The 14,409-nt window shown below is 36.5% G+C and overlaps 1 protein-coding gene across 2 annotated transcripts in view; it reads right to left on the bottom strand.

Moving 5' to 3' along the window:
* Nucleotides 1-457: 457 nt before the first annotated feature.
* Nucleotides 458-14,409, bottom strand: part of adamts3 (ADAM metallopeptidase with thrombospondin type 1 motif, 3) — an 82,113-nt gene continuing 68,161 nt past the window's right edge. For both annotated transcript variants that reach the window (XM_083526805.1, XM_083526806.1), the window contains 5 exons: nucleotides 12,811-12,967; nucleotides 12,545-12,677; nucleotides 7,508-7,715; nucleotides 5,043-5,160; nucleotides 458-2,706 (listed from right to left, as the gene is read on the bottom strand). In XM_083526805.1, the coding sequence (XP_083382931.1) occupies nucleotides 2,246-2,706; nucleotides 5,043-5,160; nucleotides 7,508-7,715; nucleotides 12,545-12,677; nucleotides 12,811-12,967 (1,077 nt within the window). In that variant the 3' untranslated portion in view covers nucleotides 458-2,245. The remainder of the gene's footprint in view (nucleotides 2,707-5,042; nucleotides 5,161-7,507; nucleotides 7,716-12,544; nucleotides 12,678-12,810; nucleotides 12,968-14,409) is intronic.

Consider the following 14,409-nt stretch of genomic DNA (forward strand, 5'->3'; position numbering starts at 1 on the left):
ATATGGTGCTTTTAAGAAAAGCGGTTGGGAGTCACAACTAATCATTTGAAAGTTCTTGGGACAATTAATAGGGACGGGAGGTTAGGCAGATAAGTAATGGATTTTCTGATGAGACGTTTGGATTTTCAGACGTTCGATAAATACGTTCATCACTTCATATATTAATAGCTAAAATGTTATCAGCAATAGGAGTGCAATATTAAATACCAAAAAAGACTCGTCTTAATGTGTACTGTACTGTATTGTATGTTAGAGAAGTAAGGAACATTTATAAATAGTGACAGTAATTGAGTAATGTGTGTTGTCTGTAATCAAATTTTTCAATGCAGACATTTTCTGTTTAAATTGATATCCTTCTTTGCATGCATCAGCAATGCAATATAAAATACAAGCACTCTAAAATAAAACAAGTGAAAAACAGAAATTGAAACATAGTAAGAGATGACAGCGAAAGATGAATATTTAAGTTCTTTATTGCTATGTGCTCCCCATTACAACAAACAGCATCAGTAGTGTACACTTCCATGAAAACAGACAAAGTAAACAGATGATAGTAAGATGTAAAAAACTGAAATGCTGGTCAGAGCATTAAATATGGCATACATGCAAAGGTAAGACTGGGCATATATAGATCTTTTTCATATACAGCAAATCTGTCTGAGCTTCAGGGATTGTCAAAAAAAGAAAAATCTCTAAAAATTCTAAACTACTTGGGCTTCTAAAAAAAGCTTTGCATAGCATTAGCAGCAAAGTTGTCGAAGGCAGCAATTCAATGAAATTACATTGAGAATATTTAAAAAATAAAAAGTTTCAGGAACGTTACTATGTTTGTTTCTATAAAACTCAAATCTACAACACCAACATTTTCCATGTTTGTCTTTGTTTAGATGTAACCTTTTCATGACTCAAATCTACTAATTGACTGTAAGAACAGATTCGTCTGGAAATTCCGATAACTATTTGGAAGCAGCTGCCAATTGTGCTAGGCCTTTTCTTGCTAAATGCTATTCTAAAACTGCTGGACTAGAGCATTCTCACAACTGTTTAAATCTGGTTTTCCTTGTGTTCGTTTTAGTTATTGTGGTGCGAATATTTTAATGAAACCTGGAGAAATGTGGCCAAACTTAACTCAAATTTTTGGCTCTTAAAGGCTCTTGAAATGAGGTGCTGGACATAAAAAATAAACAGACAAGGAAGTCAATAAATACTCTAAAGTTCTTCATTCTATATACAATAGCTATACAGTAGCACACAGGCAAGCATGTGTGAATGGAGTTTATACGTTTGAACCCCAGTGACACGTACACTGGAGTTCCTTGCTATTGCAGTCAGATGCATTGTGGTTGAGACATTACCCTTGAAAAATAAACATTTATTCCTTGACATTGCAGGCAAAAGCGCACCTCCTTAATTCTACCTCGATACCCTCGAAATATAGCCTTTCACACCCATTTGCACTGCGCTGGCACATGACAGACTCCTGCGTTGTGGCCCCATTGAGTTTTGACATATACACATGTCTCTACATTTAGCTCTCTTGCTGGTGAAATACAAGTTTCGCTTTAGAATAGAATACAGTACGAGATAAAAAAAACGAAACAAAAAAACCAACAACAACAGAAAGGAAATTCCAGAAAATGGTTGTTAAGACATAGCTGTGACATTACTCACTGATGTGCTTATACACATAGGAACATGATTAAATAGAATTTTTGATAGGTTTGGCATGTAATGGCTTTATATTAGATGAGATGTTTTGACAGAGAGTCACTGTCGTTTTACCCATATGCTTCAATCTTACATTAAAAAAATCTGCACCATGTTTTAGTAAAAAATAATACTGACTATGACACATACAGTATTTACAGGAACATTCATAAATATTCATTAAACAAAACCTTTGTGCTTGATTCTGAAATACTGACAAAAACTACAAGCATTTCTGATCACTGGCATCTCATGAGCTAAATGTGCAAAACCTTGGAGGTTGCTGAAAAAGGACATCTGACCAGATCTGAAACATCTTTGGTGCCTCACCCCTCCGAAAAACCAACAAACTAAAAAATGTCTAGTGTTATTCTGAATAACCACTTGGAGTAATGACCTAGAAACCAAAAAGTGAACCAGCACTTTACTTCCCTAAACCTCCCATTGGAATGATTTAAATGAAGACAAAGAATAAAGCTATTTATATCTACAAAAGTCCAGGAACGTAAAAAAAAAAAAATGGGGGTAATATTTGCCTTCATCTTTCCACCTTGGAAATGTCTAGGAGGCTATCCGTGTGCTGTGATGTAGCACTAACGAGGTTGTCGTTGCGCTGCTTGTAGACTGTCAGGGCTGGCAGATTTCTAGTGCTGGGTTTAGTGGCCTGTACCTGACGTTTTGCACTTTTGCTCTCAGTGTTCGGTTTGAGAACTGCACCGTTGGCGGTTTGCTTGGCCAAGCTGCTGGGATGGTTGGGTGTTTGATGCGGGTGGTTAAGGGTTTGATTGACTGAGGATGAGAGGGTCTCGAGTATCTGTGAAGCTGAGCCAAATCGCACCTCCTCCTCGACCTCGGCAGCTTCAGTCAGGAGAGAAGAGAGAGTGCTGCTGCGCTTGCTGCATGATTCACAGCACAGTTTACTGTAGCCTGGGATCGAACAGTAGCGAGTAAGGACCTCCATCTGGCAGAATATTGATTTGTCTCCTTTACACGGCTCATCTGTGACATAAATACAATATTTAAGTTGGTTATAATATATATATATATATATATATATATATATATATTTTTTTTTTCTTATTTGGTTAATATTAAATATATTAATTCAGTTCTTAAAGCTTTTTTAAACAAAAAGAAGTGTCAGAAATGTACTTATGACTATTTTTGTACATATAGGTACTAATAATATGATTGTTAATTTTTTTTTTATTTGTTTGCAATTTAAGTTTTATTTGTCAATTGTACAGATGTCAGTGACAATGAAATGCTTAAGTGAGGCTACAGGCACATTACTGCAAAACTACAGCAAATATTAGACATTAAACAGTAGTAAAGAGTAAAGAGAAGAGGAAATAAGTAGTAAGTATTTAAAACACACTGGCCATTCTGCTACCTTTGCATATTTGTCACCCAAAATGGTGTTACATTGTTATACTAAATTTAATACATGAGGAAATTTAAATCATGAAAACATTATGCATTATATTTCCTTTCCGCCTTTTTCATATTGTTGTCTTGCTGCCCAAAACCTATTGCACTTAGAGGTTCAGTTCACAGACCGATGAGTACACATTTTCCCTTTGAAATTTCTTGTAGAGAGCAAAACCCATGCCTCTGTAAAATGTCTTCCACAAGGTCCACCTTCAACTTATCAGCCCACAGAACACTGAAACACCAAAAACAAAAATACGCGCTCGAGCACAGAGACAACTGAACTCTGCTGACTGCTGGTGAGAGAAGGCATCTTACAAGGCGGCAGATGCGCACATCCTGGCAGCATCCCAGAGTATCGTATCGCATTGCCACGAAAGCCACATAAAAATGAAAATATTGTTGCGATTGTGTTGCAACGTTTCTATCATTTTAAGAACGAAAAGTCAAACCATGAAAATTTAGGGACTATCTGTATAAGAATTTGGTATCATCAAGTTATCAAGAACTTATCTGAGGTAAGTGAGGCCTGCAGCCCCTTAAATATTCGTCTAGGTCTGTTTGCTTTGCGAATGAGTTGACAGCACTCAGATAAGTTAAAAAATTCGCTAGGCCAGCCATTTTTGGAAAGATTCAAGATGCTTTTCAGAGCCTAAGAAATGTTTTTTTTTACTATTTTCAAGTTGAATACATTTATTTTGATTGTGTTATAATTTGCTTCTAAAACCTAATTTACACCACTTCACTTTGCTATTTTAGTAAAGTTTAGATTCACCAATGACAGTGGTCAAACCTCCAGTGTCTAATCTAATCTAACCGATTACTGATTCAACTTGGTAAATTAGTTGATTACTAGCTGTTAAATAACTTTCTCAAAAGTTTAATAGAATTTTTTGTGACTATAAAATTCATTAAATTAAAATGTTTTTAACGTCTTGTTAAGTACATTAAACTGTGTTTGAAGTTTGGAAAGAACTGAGTGTGACAAAAAGTCCTGTAACAGTGTTCGTAATGGAGAGATTGCATTTATAAATAGATATAAAAATTAATTTCTGTATATAAATCTTTCTACAGTCAATGTTCTTAAACAGCCTTACCATTGACTAAGATTTCTCCGAAAATTTGTATAGATGAAAAATGTTGGTAAAGAAAAGGAAATTTGCAGTGATGCACCTATCATTAAAGGTATATGCTCAATAGCAGGACTATTAATAACTGGATGTGACAGAACAATAATTGGGATAAAAGCTCCCCTGAGTGGAGACGTTAAATTGTTCTCTGTGTGTGAGAAAATATGTGTTCTCCCATTTCACACATAGCACTGTAGAATAAAAAAAGAATTAAAAACAGATTTTTTAAAAGGCAATCCTCTTTAACCTTCAAAGCATTATCCCTTGTGGCACAACACTGCTACCAGTCTGCCAGGGTGAAGCCTGTATTGCTTTGGGTGTAAATGGAAAATTGATAGCATACACCTTTATTCATACTACACAATAGCAGTTTTGTATTATTGAACTCTTCTCTGATGGGAGCTGGTGAATGTTGTTGAAACTCCTAGTATAAATAAGCCTTCATTTAAAAACTGGCCTTAACTTTGGAATAAATCCCTTTGCTACTATGCATTGTAGACTAAATTTAAAAAATCACCTGTCTATTTTTGACATGCACAACCGTTTAGTGTCATAATAATCTTCTATAACCACTTTAGCAACAGCAAAAATGACTGTATGAAACTGCAACCATTAAAAAAAAATTTTATTTCTATTTGTGTTCTTATGGTAGTTTTAGTTGCACTTGTGTATAATGTATACAACCTTCTGTTTATCCTTCTATCCATACATCTACATATTCAACCTACACCTCCATCTCTTGCACTGTTATTGATATGTTATGATTTGGCTTACCATTGCAGGGTCCTGGGCGGCACGGCTTCTGTGTCTCCGGTTTCTCACCTGCACACTGATCGCCGATGCGGCATGTGACCTGACGCTGTGCCACTCCCTCGCCACAGGTCGCCGAGCACTAAAACCAGAACCACAAACCACGATACATTGGTGAAAGATATCTAACAAAGTTTACTCATAGAAATTCTGCAATTAAATATAACATAAATGTGTGTTATGGTTGGTGTAAGTAACACTGGGGAAGGGTTTTTCCCGGGTTCACAAGCTTCATGCCAAAAAACTGAACCCCATAACATTAGACTAATAAAATTGCCGAACGTGTTCAGATGAACCAATGAAATTCTTTAAAATAAATCAGATGCACTCCCACTGAATCGGGCCGCACCACATCATAAATATGGATGAGGTTCCTCTGACGTTTGACCTGCCGCTCACTCGGACTGTCTACAGGAAATACGAATCATTCGTCACGCTAAAAACAACCGGGCAAAAAACGCACTTCACCTGTGTTCTGAGCTGCACGGCATCGGGAGAAAAGATTCACCGATGGTGATTTTTAAACGCACGACGATGCCAAAAGAAAAACTCCCGAGAGAAATAGTTGTGAAAGGAAGGAGGAAGACAGTGAACAATGACTTTCTTGGTAGGCTACTGTTTAGATACAAGCCGTGTAACAGACACTGTATTTCGTTAAAGCCTGTGTAAAGTTCATTAGTTTCAATGTAGGCTTATAGACAGGTGCGGCTTATTTATGTTCAAAATAAAAATCTTTGTAAAATGTATTGGAAATTAGGGTATATGTTTGGCCATGTTTGAGAGTATCTGCAACATGTAACTGCTATCAGAAGTGAGATGTGCGAAAGTATGTACTGGGGAAGGCACAGGGAATGTTCAATCAAGTAGGAACAACCCAAAAATACAAGACAGTGGGACAGTGAACATGGAGACAATGCAGCACTGCAGATGTAAAATAGTGCAAATGTTATGTTCTTATAATGATAAATTCTGCACATGTAAACATTGTAGGTTTAGCAACAATTCTGTTTAAATGAAATTTTGTGCAAACAGTGTGTGTGTGTGTGTGTGTGTGTGTGTGTGTGTGTGTGTGTGTCACACCCCAGTTCCTTTGTACTAAGTAGTTGAATGACTTGTGTAAAGAACCTTTTACACAGTCTGGATGTGAGTGCCCAAATGCTTTGGAACGTTTTTTTTTTTTTTATTATTGGTAGAAGGGGAATCAAGGTTGTGCAAATGTCCATGATAGAGGGAAGAGTGACATCGTTGATAAAACCGTCCTCACTGTTTGCTTTAAAATCTTGCCTTAACCTTAAGGTTGTCCTTCTGAATTCAATCACCATCTCTTTTGTTTTATTCACATTAACCTCTCTCTTTCTGTACATCGATACACTTGCTCATGTAATTAGTCACTGATGATGTGTACTCCTCTAAGATGGTGAAGTCTTGAATGGTTGCATCCTCCCTTGTTAGTTCCCAGGGTTAGTGAAGTAAAGTGCTGAGAAGAGAAATTCTCTCTTACCCTTTAAGTGTAAAAGGGGTAAAAACGAGGGGTAAAAGCTGTTTTTTTTTTTTTTAACAGAATCTAATGTCAGAGCAGAATAGATGACGTAATGTCCTCAAAAGAAAATAACTAGCTTGTAGTATTACATTGTTGAGCAGGATTCTCATCGGCAGATACATTAATAAAAAAATCTAAATGGGAATATGAACTCTCGCGGAGCTGAAACCAAAATAATTCTTCTGGCACCCCTTTAAGGCTTGATGTCAATCTTGCTGTCAAAATGATTACTGGATTCCAAGGTTTTCATGCATATAAATGTAAGTAGATCTCTTAAACAAAAAACAAAAAAACAGTTGTTGTAAAGACAAAATATTTTTTGATTTGTAACTAGGTTTTGATACAGGTAGAAGAAGAGTAAACACAATTGATCCGGTTTAAACAAGACAAAGCTAAACAGAAAATTAATGCTCACGAGAAATCTATTTATTTCCTCTATGGAATTGAATTAAAGCATTTCAGCAGCATTTCTTTTTACAGGCTTCTTTAAAACATGCCACAATTATTTCAATGCTTTTCGGGTAAAAAAAATACACTGCTAGCTTATTCAAAACTAAACAGTTTTTACTAAAAAAGCAACAAAATAAGTCTGGTTCATAAATTGTGTCTAAACACCTATGCACACTTACCAGAAATGTTTACAAAATCTTTCATCGTTATACGTTTCCTTGAACTAACTACTTACTACTAACTACGACCCTAATAAACAGATGAAAGCCAATAATTGTGTGCCTGGGCTTTTAGCTTGTTTATCATAACTAAAGTGCGTGTACCCAAGCAGTGTACTATATATTAGCTAAAATCACTGAAGTAAAACAAAGAATTGTGTGTGCTTAAAAAACAAAAAAACAACAAAAAAAAACATTTTGTTAGAAATAAAAAATCTGACCTCAGACCAGGCTCCAATCCTCCAGCTGGCAGGACAGGGCACTCTGTTGCAGGGACGTCTGGTCTCAGGTTTCTCTCCGCTGCAGTACTTGCTGTGGATGGAACGATTTGTGCCCTCATGCAGAAACTGAACACAACGCACAGTGCGGATCTGGTATCCCAGGCTTCCACATGTCTTGGTGCAGTGCTCCCATTCTTCAGTTATCCACCTGTAAAAAAAAAAAAAAAGGCACAAAAATGAGGTTTGTAATGGTGGTATTTGCGAACAGTCAATTTCCTAACACTTTTCTACTATTTTATAAACTATTCTAGCAACAGGTTCTCTGGCGAGATGCAGCCATAGTCAAGACTGGTTGACCAGGTACATTATTTATAATACTGTGTGTGTTATACTGTGTTATAATAAAACCTATTAGTGACATACAGGAGCCAGGATAAATAGCAAAATGGCAACTAATTTCTTTATTTCAATTAATTAAGAAAAAATAAATAAGTTATGCAGCTGACTTTTTAAAGAGTACACATTCATAGTATATATAGAAAAAAATCTTAATATTACATGGAATTATATACATAACAAAAAAGTGTGAAACAACTAAAAATATGTCATATTGTAGGTTCTTCAAAGTAGCCACCTTTTTCTTAGATTACTGCTTTGCACACTCTTGGCATTCTCTTGATGCCTACTTTGAAGAACGTCTCTAGGTTACGACCGTAACCCTAGTTCCCCGAAGGAACGAGACGCCCCATAGCGTTTCGACGCAGCTCGAGTTCCTGAAGGGGAACCTACAATATGACATATTTTCAGTTCATTTTTTGTTATGTATATAATTCCACATGTGTTATATATATATATATATATATATATATATATATATATATATATATATATATATATATATATATATATATATTATATATACAGTACAGACCAAAAGTTTATATATATTATATATACAGTACAGACCAAAAGTTTATATATATTATATATACAGTACAGACCAAAAGTTTGGACACACCTGCTCATTCAAAGAGTTTTCTTTATTTTTATGACTTTGAAAATTGTAGAGTCACACTGAAGGCATCAAAACTATGAATCAAAACTTGGACACACAAGGTGTATAAACTTATTCTGTTTCTCTGAATGTACAGAAAGTTCCATTGACTGAAGGGTATAAGACTTTAAACCCTTTCTGCTTTTTCTTAGCTAACAGTAACCTTTTCCATTTGCTTAAGACATAGCTTGATTTATTTACTTACACAAATCTGAAAAATGTGATATTTTTAAGAAACTAAAAACATGAGATAGACGACTGCATTTTTAACAATAATGTATCTGTGGTTGATACAATTATAATTGCTGTTCAAAAATTGCATCAGACTGAAAATTACCACAGAAAGAAATTGCTCTAAATAGCATTTCATGTGATAGAAAGTCTGAGGCAATATTTTGTTGTATTTCATAATACCAAAAGCAGCAGTAAATGTTGGAACTTTTTTCTACTTTTCAACAAAAGAGTATTAAATGTAATTTATATTAGCCCTTGGGCTATAAACTGACTTGCAATCACTACAGGAGTCATTTCCTGCTGTTCCTCCAAAAAAAGGCAAATTAGAGCTTGGATTTCATAGAACTTTCACACTTTGTCACTAAGAGCAATCTACTGGAGTGAGGGAATGAAGAAAACAGCATGGACGTCTGTCATTATATGTCGGAGTCCAAGAAGAAATTGATTATAGTTCTTAAAAGGCACAACCTTACACAATCGCGGTGGTTGGAGTTATAGATGCTCATTTAATTAGTTTTGTGTGTCAAAACCAACCAAATAAGAGTGCATATATTTATTCTTTTGTATCTGTCTGTTTCCTAGCTATAAGATTGATGACAGTTGATCTGACATGCCAGTTAAAATTCTACTGTTAAATCATTAAAACAGTATGTGAAAAAAAATGTGTTACATGTAGGTACACACAGTATAGACAGACTAAATTCCATATACATATTGGCTGTGCATGCCTAATCCTCTGCTTTGTCAGGAAACAAATGATTGAGACATCCAATTGTTAAAATTCTGAAATGATGGCTGCTGTACGATCAACTGAAATAAATACCTAAATTTAAAGTAAAGTTCAGTAGTCTATTAAAAAATGCAGATGTCTAAATCCACAAAATGCATTTGTAAGTTTATGAATATCTGTTTAATTATCAAAACCGCAATTTCAAATGTAAATTGCAACAACATTCTACAAATTTAGTTCCCTTTCGGGAACTCAAGTTGCATCGAAACGTTTTGGGAATGCCTCACGTTGTCCACGCTCTGAAATACGTGTGAAATCCAGCCAATAGGCAAGTCATTGTTTAAATGCAAGCACTTTCGAGATACCGCTCTCAAAGCGGCGCAGAAGGTGGCGGGGCTCGCAGGCGGGTCAGAGACCAGCCTCAAAAGGTTCCTTCCTTAGTCAGAGAGTCAGGCTTATACAGCCAGTACTTCATTGTTCCGAAGAAGGATGGCGGATTGCGGACGATCCTACATCTGCGCTCTTTGAACCGCTCACTCCTGAGGCTCAGGTTCAGGATGCTTACTCTCAAGGAGGTCGTGTCTCAGATCAAGTCCGAGGACTGGTTTGTCACGACAGATCTAAAGGACGCCTATTTCCACATAGCCATCCTTCCCGCTCACGGGAGGTTCCATGAGGTTTGCTTTTGGGACCGAAGCTTACCAATATTGGGTCCTCCTGTTCGGCCTAGCACTCTCTCGCCACACCTTCACAAAGTGCATGAATGCGGCTCTAGCCCCGCTATGGCTTCAGGGAATCCGCATACTAAACTATATCAACGACTGGTTGATATTAGCTCGATCAGAGCTTCAGGTTTGCCACAGGATTGGCCCTGTCAACCCTGAAGGTTTAGGTGTCCGCTATTTTACATATCCGGTTATTGTACCCCGCCTGAGAGGCAGTCGCTGGGGAAACACCTGTTTGGGACTCGGCCGTTGTGCTAGCGGCTCTATCTGAGCCCCCCTTTGAGCCCTTGGTTGAGGTTGCCCTTAGGTATTTGTCAGTAAAAACCGCCTCTGGAAATTTCCTCCCTTAAGAGGGTCGGGGACCTGCAGCCTTTCGTGGCCCCGCTTTTCCTGGAGTTTGCCCCTGGCATGGCCAGCATTGTTCTCTACCCTAAACCTGGGTATGTGCCTAAGGTGCCTGTGGCTGCAGGCATTCTGCCTTCCTCCTTTCCTAGCCCCTGACCAGAAAAAGCTAAATTGACTGCACAAGCACTGGACACATCTCCACAAGACGAGTCCGTGGAGAAAGTCGGAGCAGCTGTTTGTCTGCTATCATAGGAAAGGTTTTCCGGCCAATAATCAGACGCTCAGGAGATAGATTGTGGATGCCATTTCTTCATGTTATGAGTCCTCTGGTCTTCCCACTCCCTTCGGAGTCAAGGCTCGTTTCTCTCCAGGACATTTGCAATGCTGGGGGCTGGTCCACCCCTTAGACCTTTGTCAGATTCTATGACCTCGAAATTAGAGCCACAGCTCCTCTGTTCTGTATGCTGGTTGTGCTCAGACACACTAGGCAGGGACTGGTCAGTATGGCGTGATTCGACACTTGTTCCCAAAGCGTTTTAAAACAGCTCCTGAAAGGGACTGCGCTATGTTACGTATGTAACCCTAGTTCCCTGAGGGAACGAGATGCTACGTCAACAGGCCATACTCACTGCATCCCTACGGCGCTTACCATCTCAAAATATACAAACAACTGAAGAGCTCTGAATACTTTTCAAAGCCAAAAGATACACACAGAAAAAATGTTGCATTTAAAATGACATTTATATTCGGAGGGAAGCAGCTATTTGAATAACTGGAGCCAAACTGAAAGCCATGACATCTATCTTAATACAAAGTAGCACACAATCTCACCCCTAGACCGAGTCTAATGTCAGACTTTTCATTAAATGAGACTGCATGTCAAAGTGCTCAGGATATTTACAATAGATGACAGAAGACGTGGACTTGCTGAGAGTTACAGTAGTTTCTACTATATAAAAAAAATAAGATATAAGGTTACAGTTTTCAAGGTCAGAACACACTTTCATAAAGAGCACTTTTTAAAGGGAAGGAAAAGGAAATTAAGGTAATTAGAGCACCCTGACATTTCATGCTATAAACTCAGGCTACCTGCTGAAAAGAAAAGAGCAGTAGAGTAAGGAAGAAGTAAGGAGTTAGGCAGTTAGTGGGTGGGCTAATTATGTCACAGAGACCACAGAGAAACATAGGACTATGGGGAATAAATCTTTAAAACATTGACCTGATTCAGGTATATGAAACATAAATATAAAACACAGTGCAGTCTATAAGTGTGGATCGTCATTTATCTGATTTGCAATCAACTACTGTATTCACATATCCTTGGTATTTGTTCCATCATCATTTAAAGATAGATAGATCGATCTCTTTATTTATTCCAACTTAAGGAAAATTATGTAATGGTAGGGTCTATGCAGTACGGAAGTCCTAAGAGGTGATGCATTCTTATATTTTTTCTTTGTTTTCTCGCAACTAAATTTTCTCGAGATCTTAACTCGACAAAAGCTGTTATCCATGATACTGCGATGCGGCTGCCTCTAGAACATGCTGACGTGCCAATCACATGTAAACAATGTTTACAACAAGATCGCAAAAAAATTAAGTTGTGATGATAAGAACACTTACATGGTTTTCTTTGTTTTATCCCTTCAAGTTGATCCTATTTATGTTTGTTTTTGCATAGCTCAGAGAATAAGACTATTAAGGGAAAGTTTTAAGCATAATTTAAAGTGTCCTTTTCAAGCTTGAAGACATCCACACACTCATATGTAGCCAAATATCACTGGATAATTAGAGTGCAACTATGACAGAGTGCTAAGATATGTAATGTTAAATAGCTTACTGTAAAGAAAAAAAAAAAAAAATATATATATATATATATATATATATATATATATATATATATATATATATATATATATATGGTCTAACTAGAAATAAGATCTACTTACTGTGGTTGTGTGCAGTCTTGGAGATTGCACATTCTCCGGATGGGTTTGGGCTTCTTACTAATGTCACAGTAGCTCCTGTGTACCATCTTATTGTCCCCCTTTTTACGACATCCATATTTTGTGTACTGGAATCCTTATGACAAGAAAGCATAATATAAGAATAGCTACTGGCAGAATTTGGCAGATTTTCTGCCAAAGCAGAGTTCAGTGTAAAAGAAACTGTACAAATAACTAGTTGTAAGAAAAATATGTGGGCAAGTTATTACCTCCAGCACAAGGTCGCGAGCACTGGGACCAACTCTTTAAAGCCCACTCATATGTGTCCTCCTGAATCACATTGTTGTTGTTTACTGGGACAGAGTCCTCGTGGATGATGTATTTATACATCAATGATGATCTTGTCTCATTGTCTTTTGGAACAATCTGATAGATAGATAGATAGATAGATAGATAGATAGATAGATAGATAGATAGATAGATAGATAGATAGATAGATAGATAGATAGATAGATAGATAGATAGATAGATTTTATTTTTTAGAAACTTTTATTCTACTTTGCACTGATGTATGACAGTATGTCCATGTTTGTAAAAGAATGTACAAAAAAAAGTGAATAAAATATGCAAGTAGCAGTAGGCAAATAATCTACACACTACTCTGATGAAGTCATTTCGTGTACAATATCTGTATTAATTCCGTATAATAAAATAATGGTACAAATTAATAATGTATTATAAGAGCTTTGTGCAGTACAGGTATATATAGTCATAACATCATAAGACGAATGTGCCTATAGTGACAACCCAAAGTGGTTTGCAGTTAATGGAAATCCGCTCACACAAATGCCTTAACTTAGTAACAATCAGTGGAAAGGAGAACTTGCCATGTCATCATGTCTACTGCATTGATTTGAAAGCAGGAATAATTACATATTGTCTGAGGCACTGGAAAGAGCCTCAATGCTGCACAATGGAAGAATCCTGTTATTCCAGACAGTTTAAATGCTCTACTGTCAGACATGCCTCACATCACAGCAGCTGGATTTTTTTGTTTTCTGTCTTTAATATATTTATATACAATTGACCTGTATATCCCTATCCTGGCAATTAAATGATTAAGCCCAACGTAATCACTAGTTGTGCACATGTGCTGCCTATAAAAGACTGCTGCAAACAATAAACATATATTATGCATGTTTTTTTAAAGAGATTATTAAATACAAAAGCTTCAGCACCCTATTTTTATTAGTACAAATTTTGTAATGGATATTTATTTTATGCATTATACTACTTAATTCAGTCAGTAGTAAAACCTAACAAAGCATTACTATTCCATAAAGATGTTACAGATAAATGCTTATATGTCAGTAAAATAACATTAGAGACTTCATTTTAGACAGAACAAAAAAACACAATGATAGCTCCTTCGTTGTGCGTACAAAAAATTAGTAAGTACAAATATCAGCGTCTCCAGAAAAACTGTTTTAGTTTCTCTGTAATGTTAAGTAAAACAGCTTATTTCATACTAAAACAAATTGTAGTCTGCAGCTACAGCCCTCAAATGTGCTTTGATCTTTATACACATTATAAATTAACTGATCACGTAGTAGCTTAAATTTACACCGAGTTTTCCAAACAAGTGATTCACTGTCCATAATACATCTCCTAAATATTGTAATTCAAAGTAAAACACAGCTTTACACTTCTCACCAAAGGCTATACAAAGACAAAAACACAAAGCTTCTAGAATAAATCTAATCAAAAACCAGCTAATGTTTGCCAAGAAACTTCAATAAAAAAAAACCAAGCCAACTTGCATCTAAATCTACACAGCTGATGTGTTGCCAGATCAAGAAAAGATATGA

This window comes from Silurus aristotelis (assembly GCF_946808225.1).
Source record: "Silurus aristotelis genome assembly, chromosome: 23".
In the NCBI taxonomy this organism is placed as follows: Eukaryota; Metazoa; Chordata; class Actinopteri; order Siluriformes; family Siluridae; genus Silurus; species Silurus aristotelis.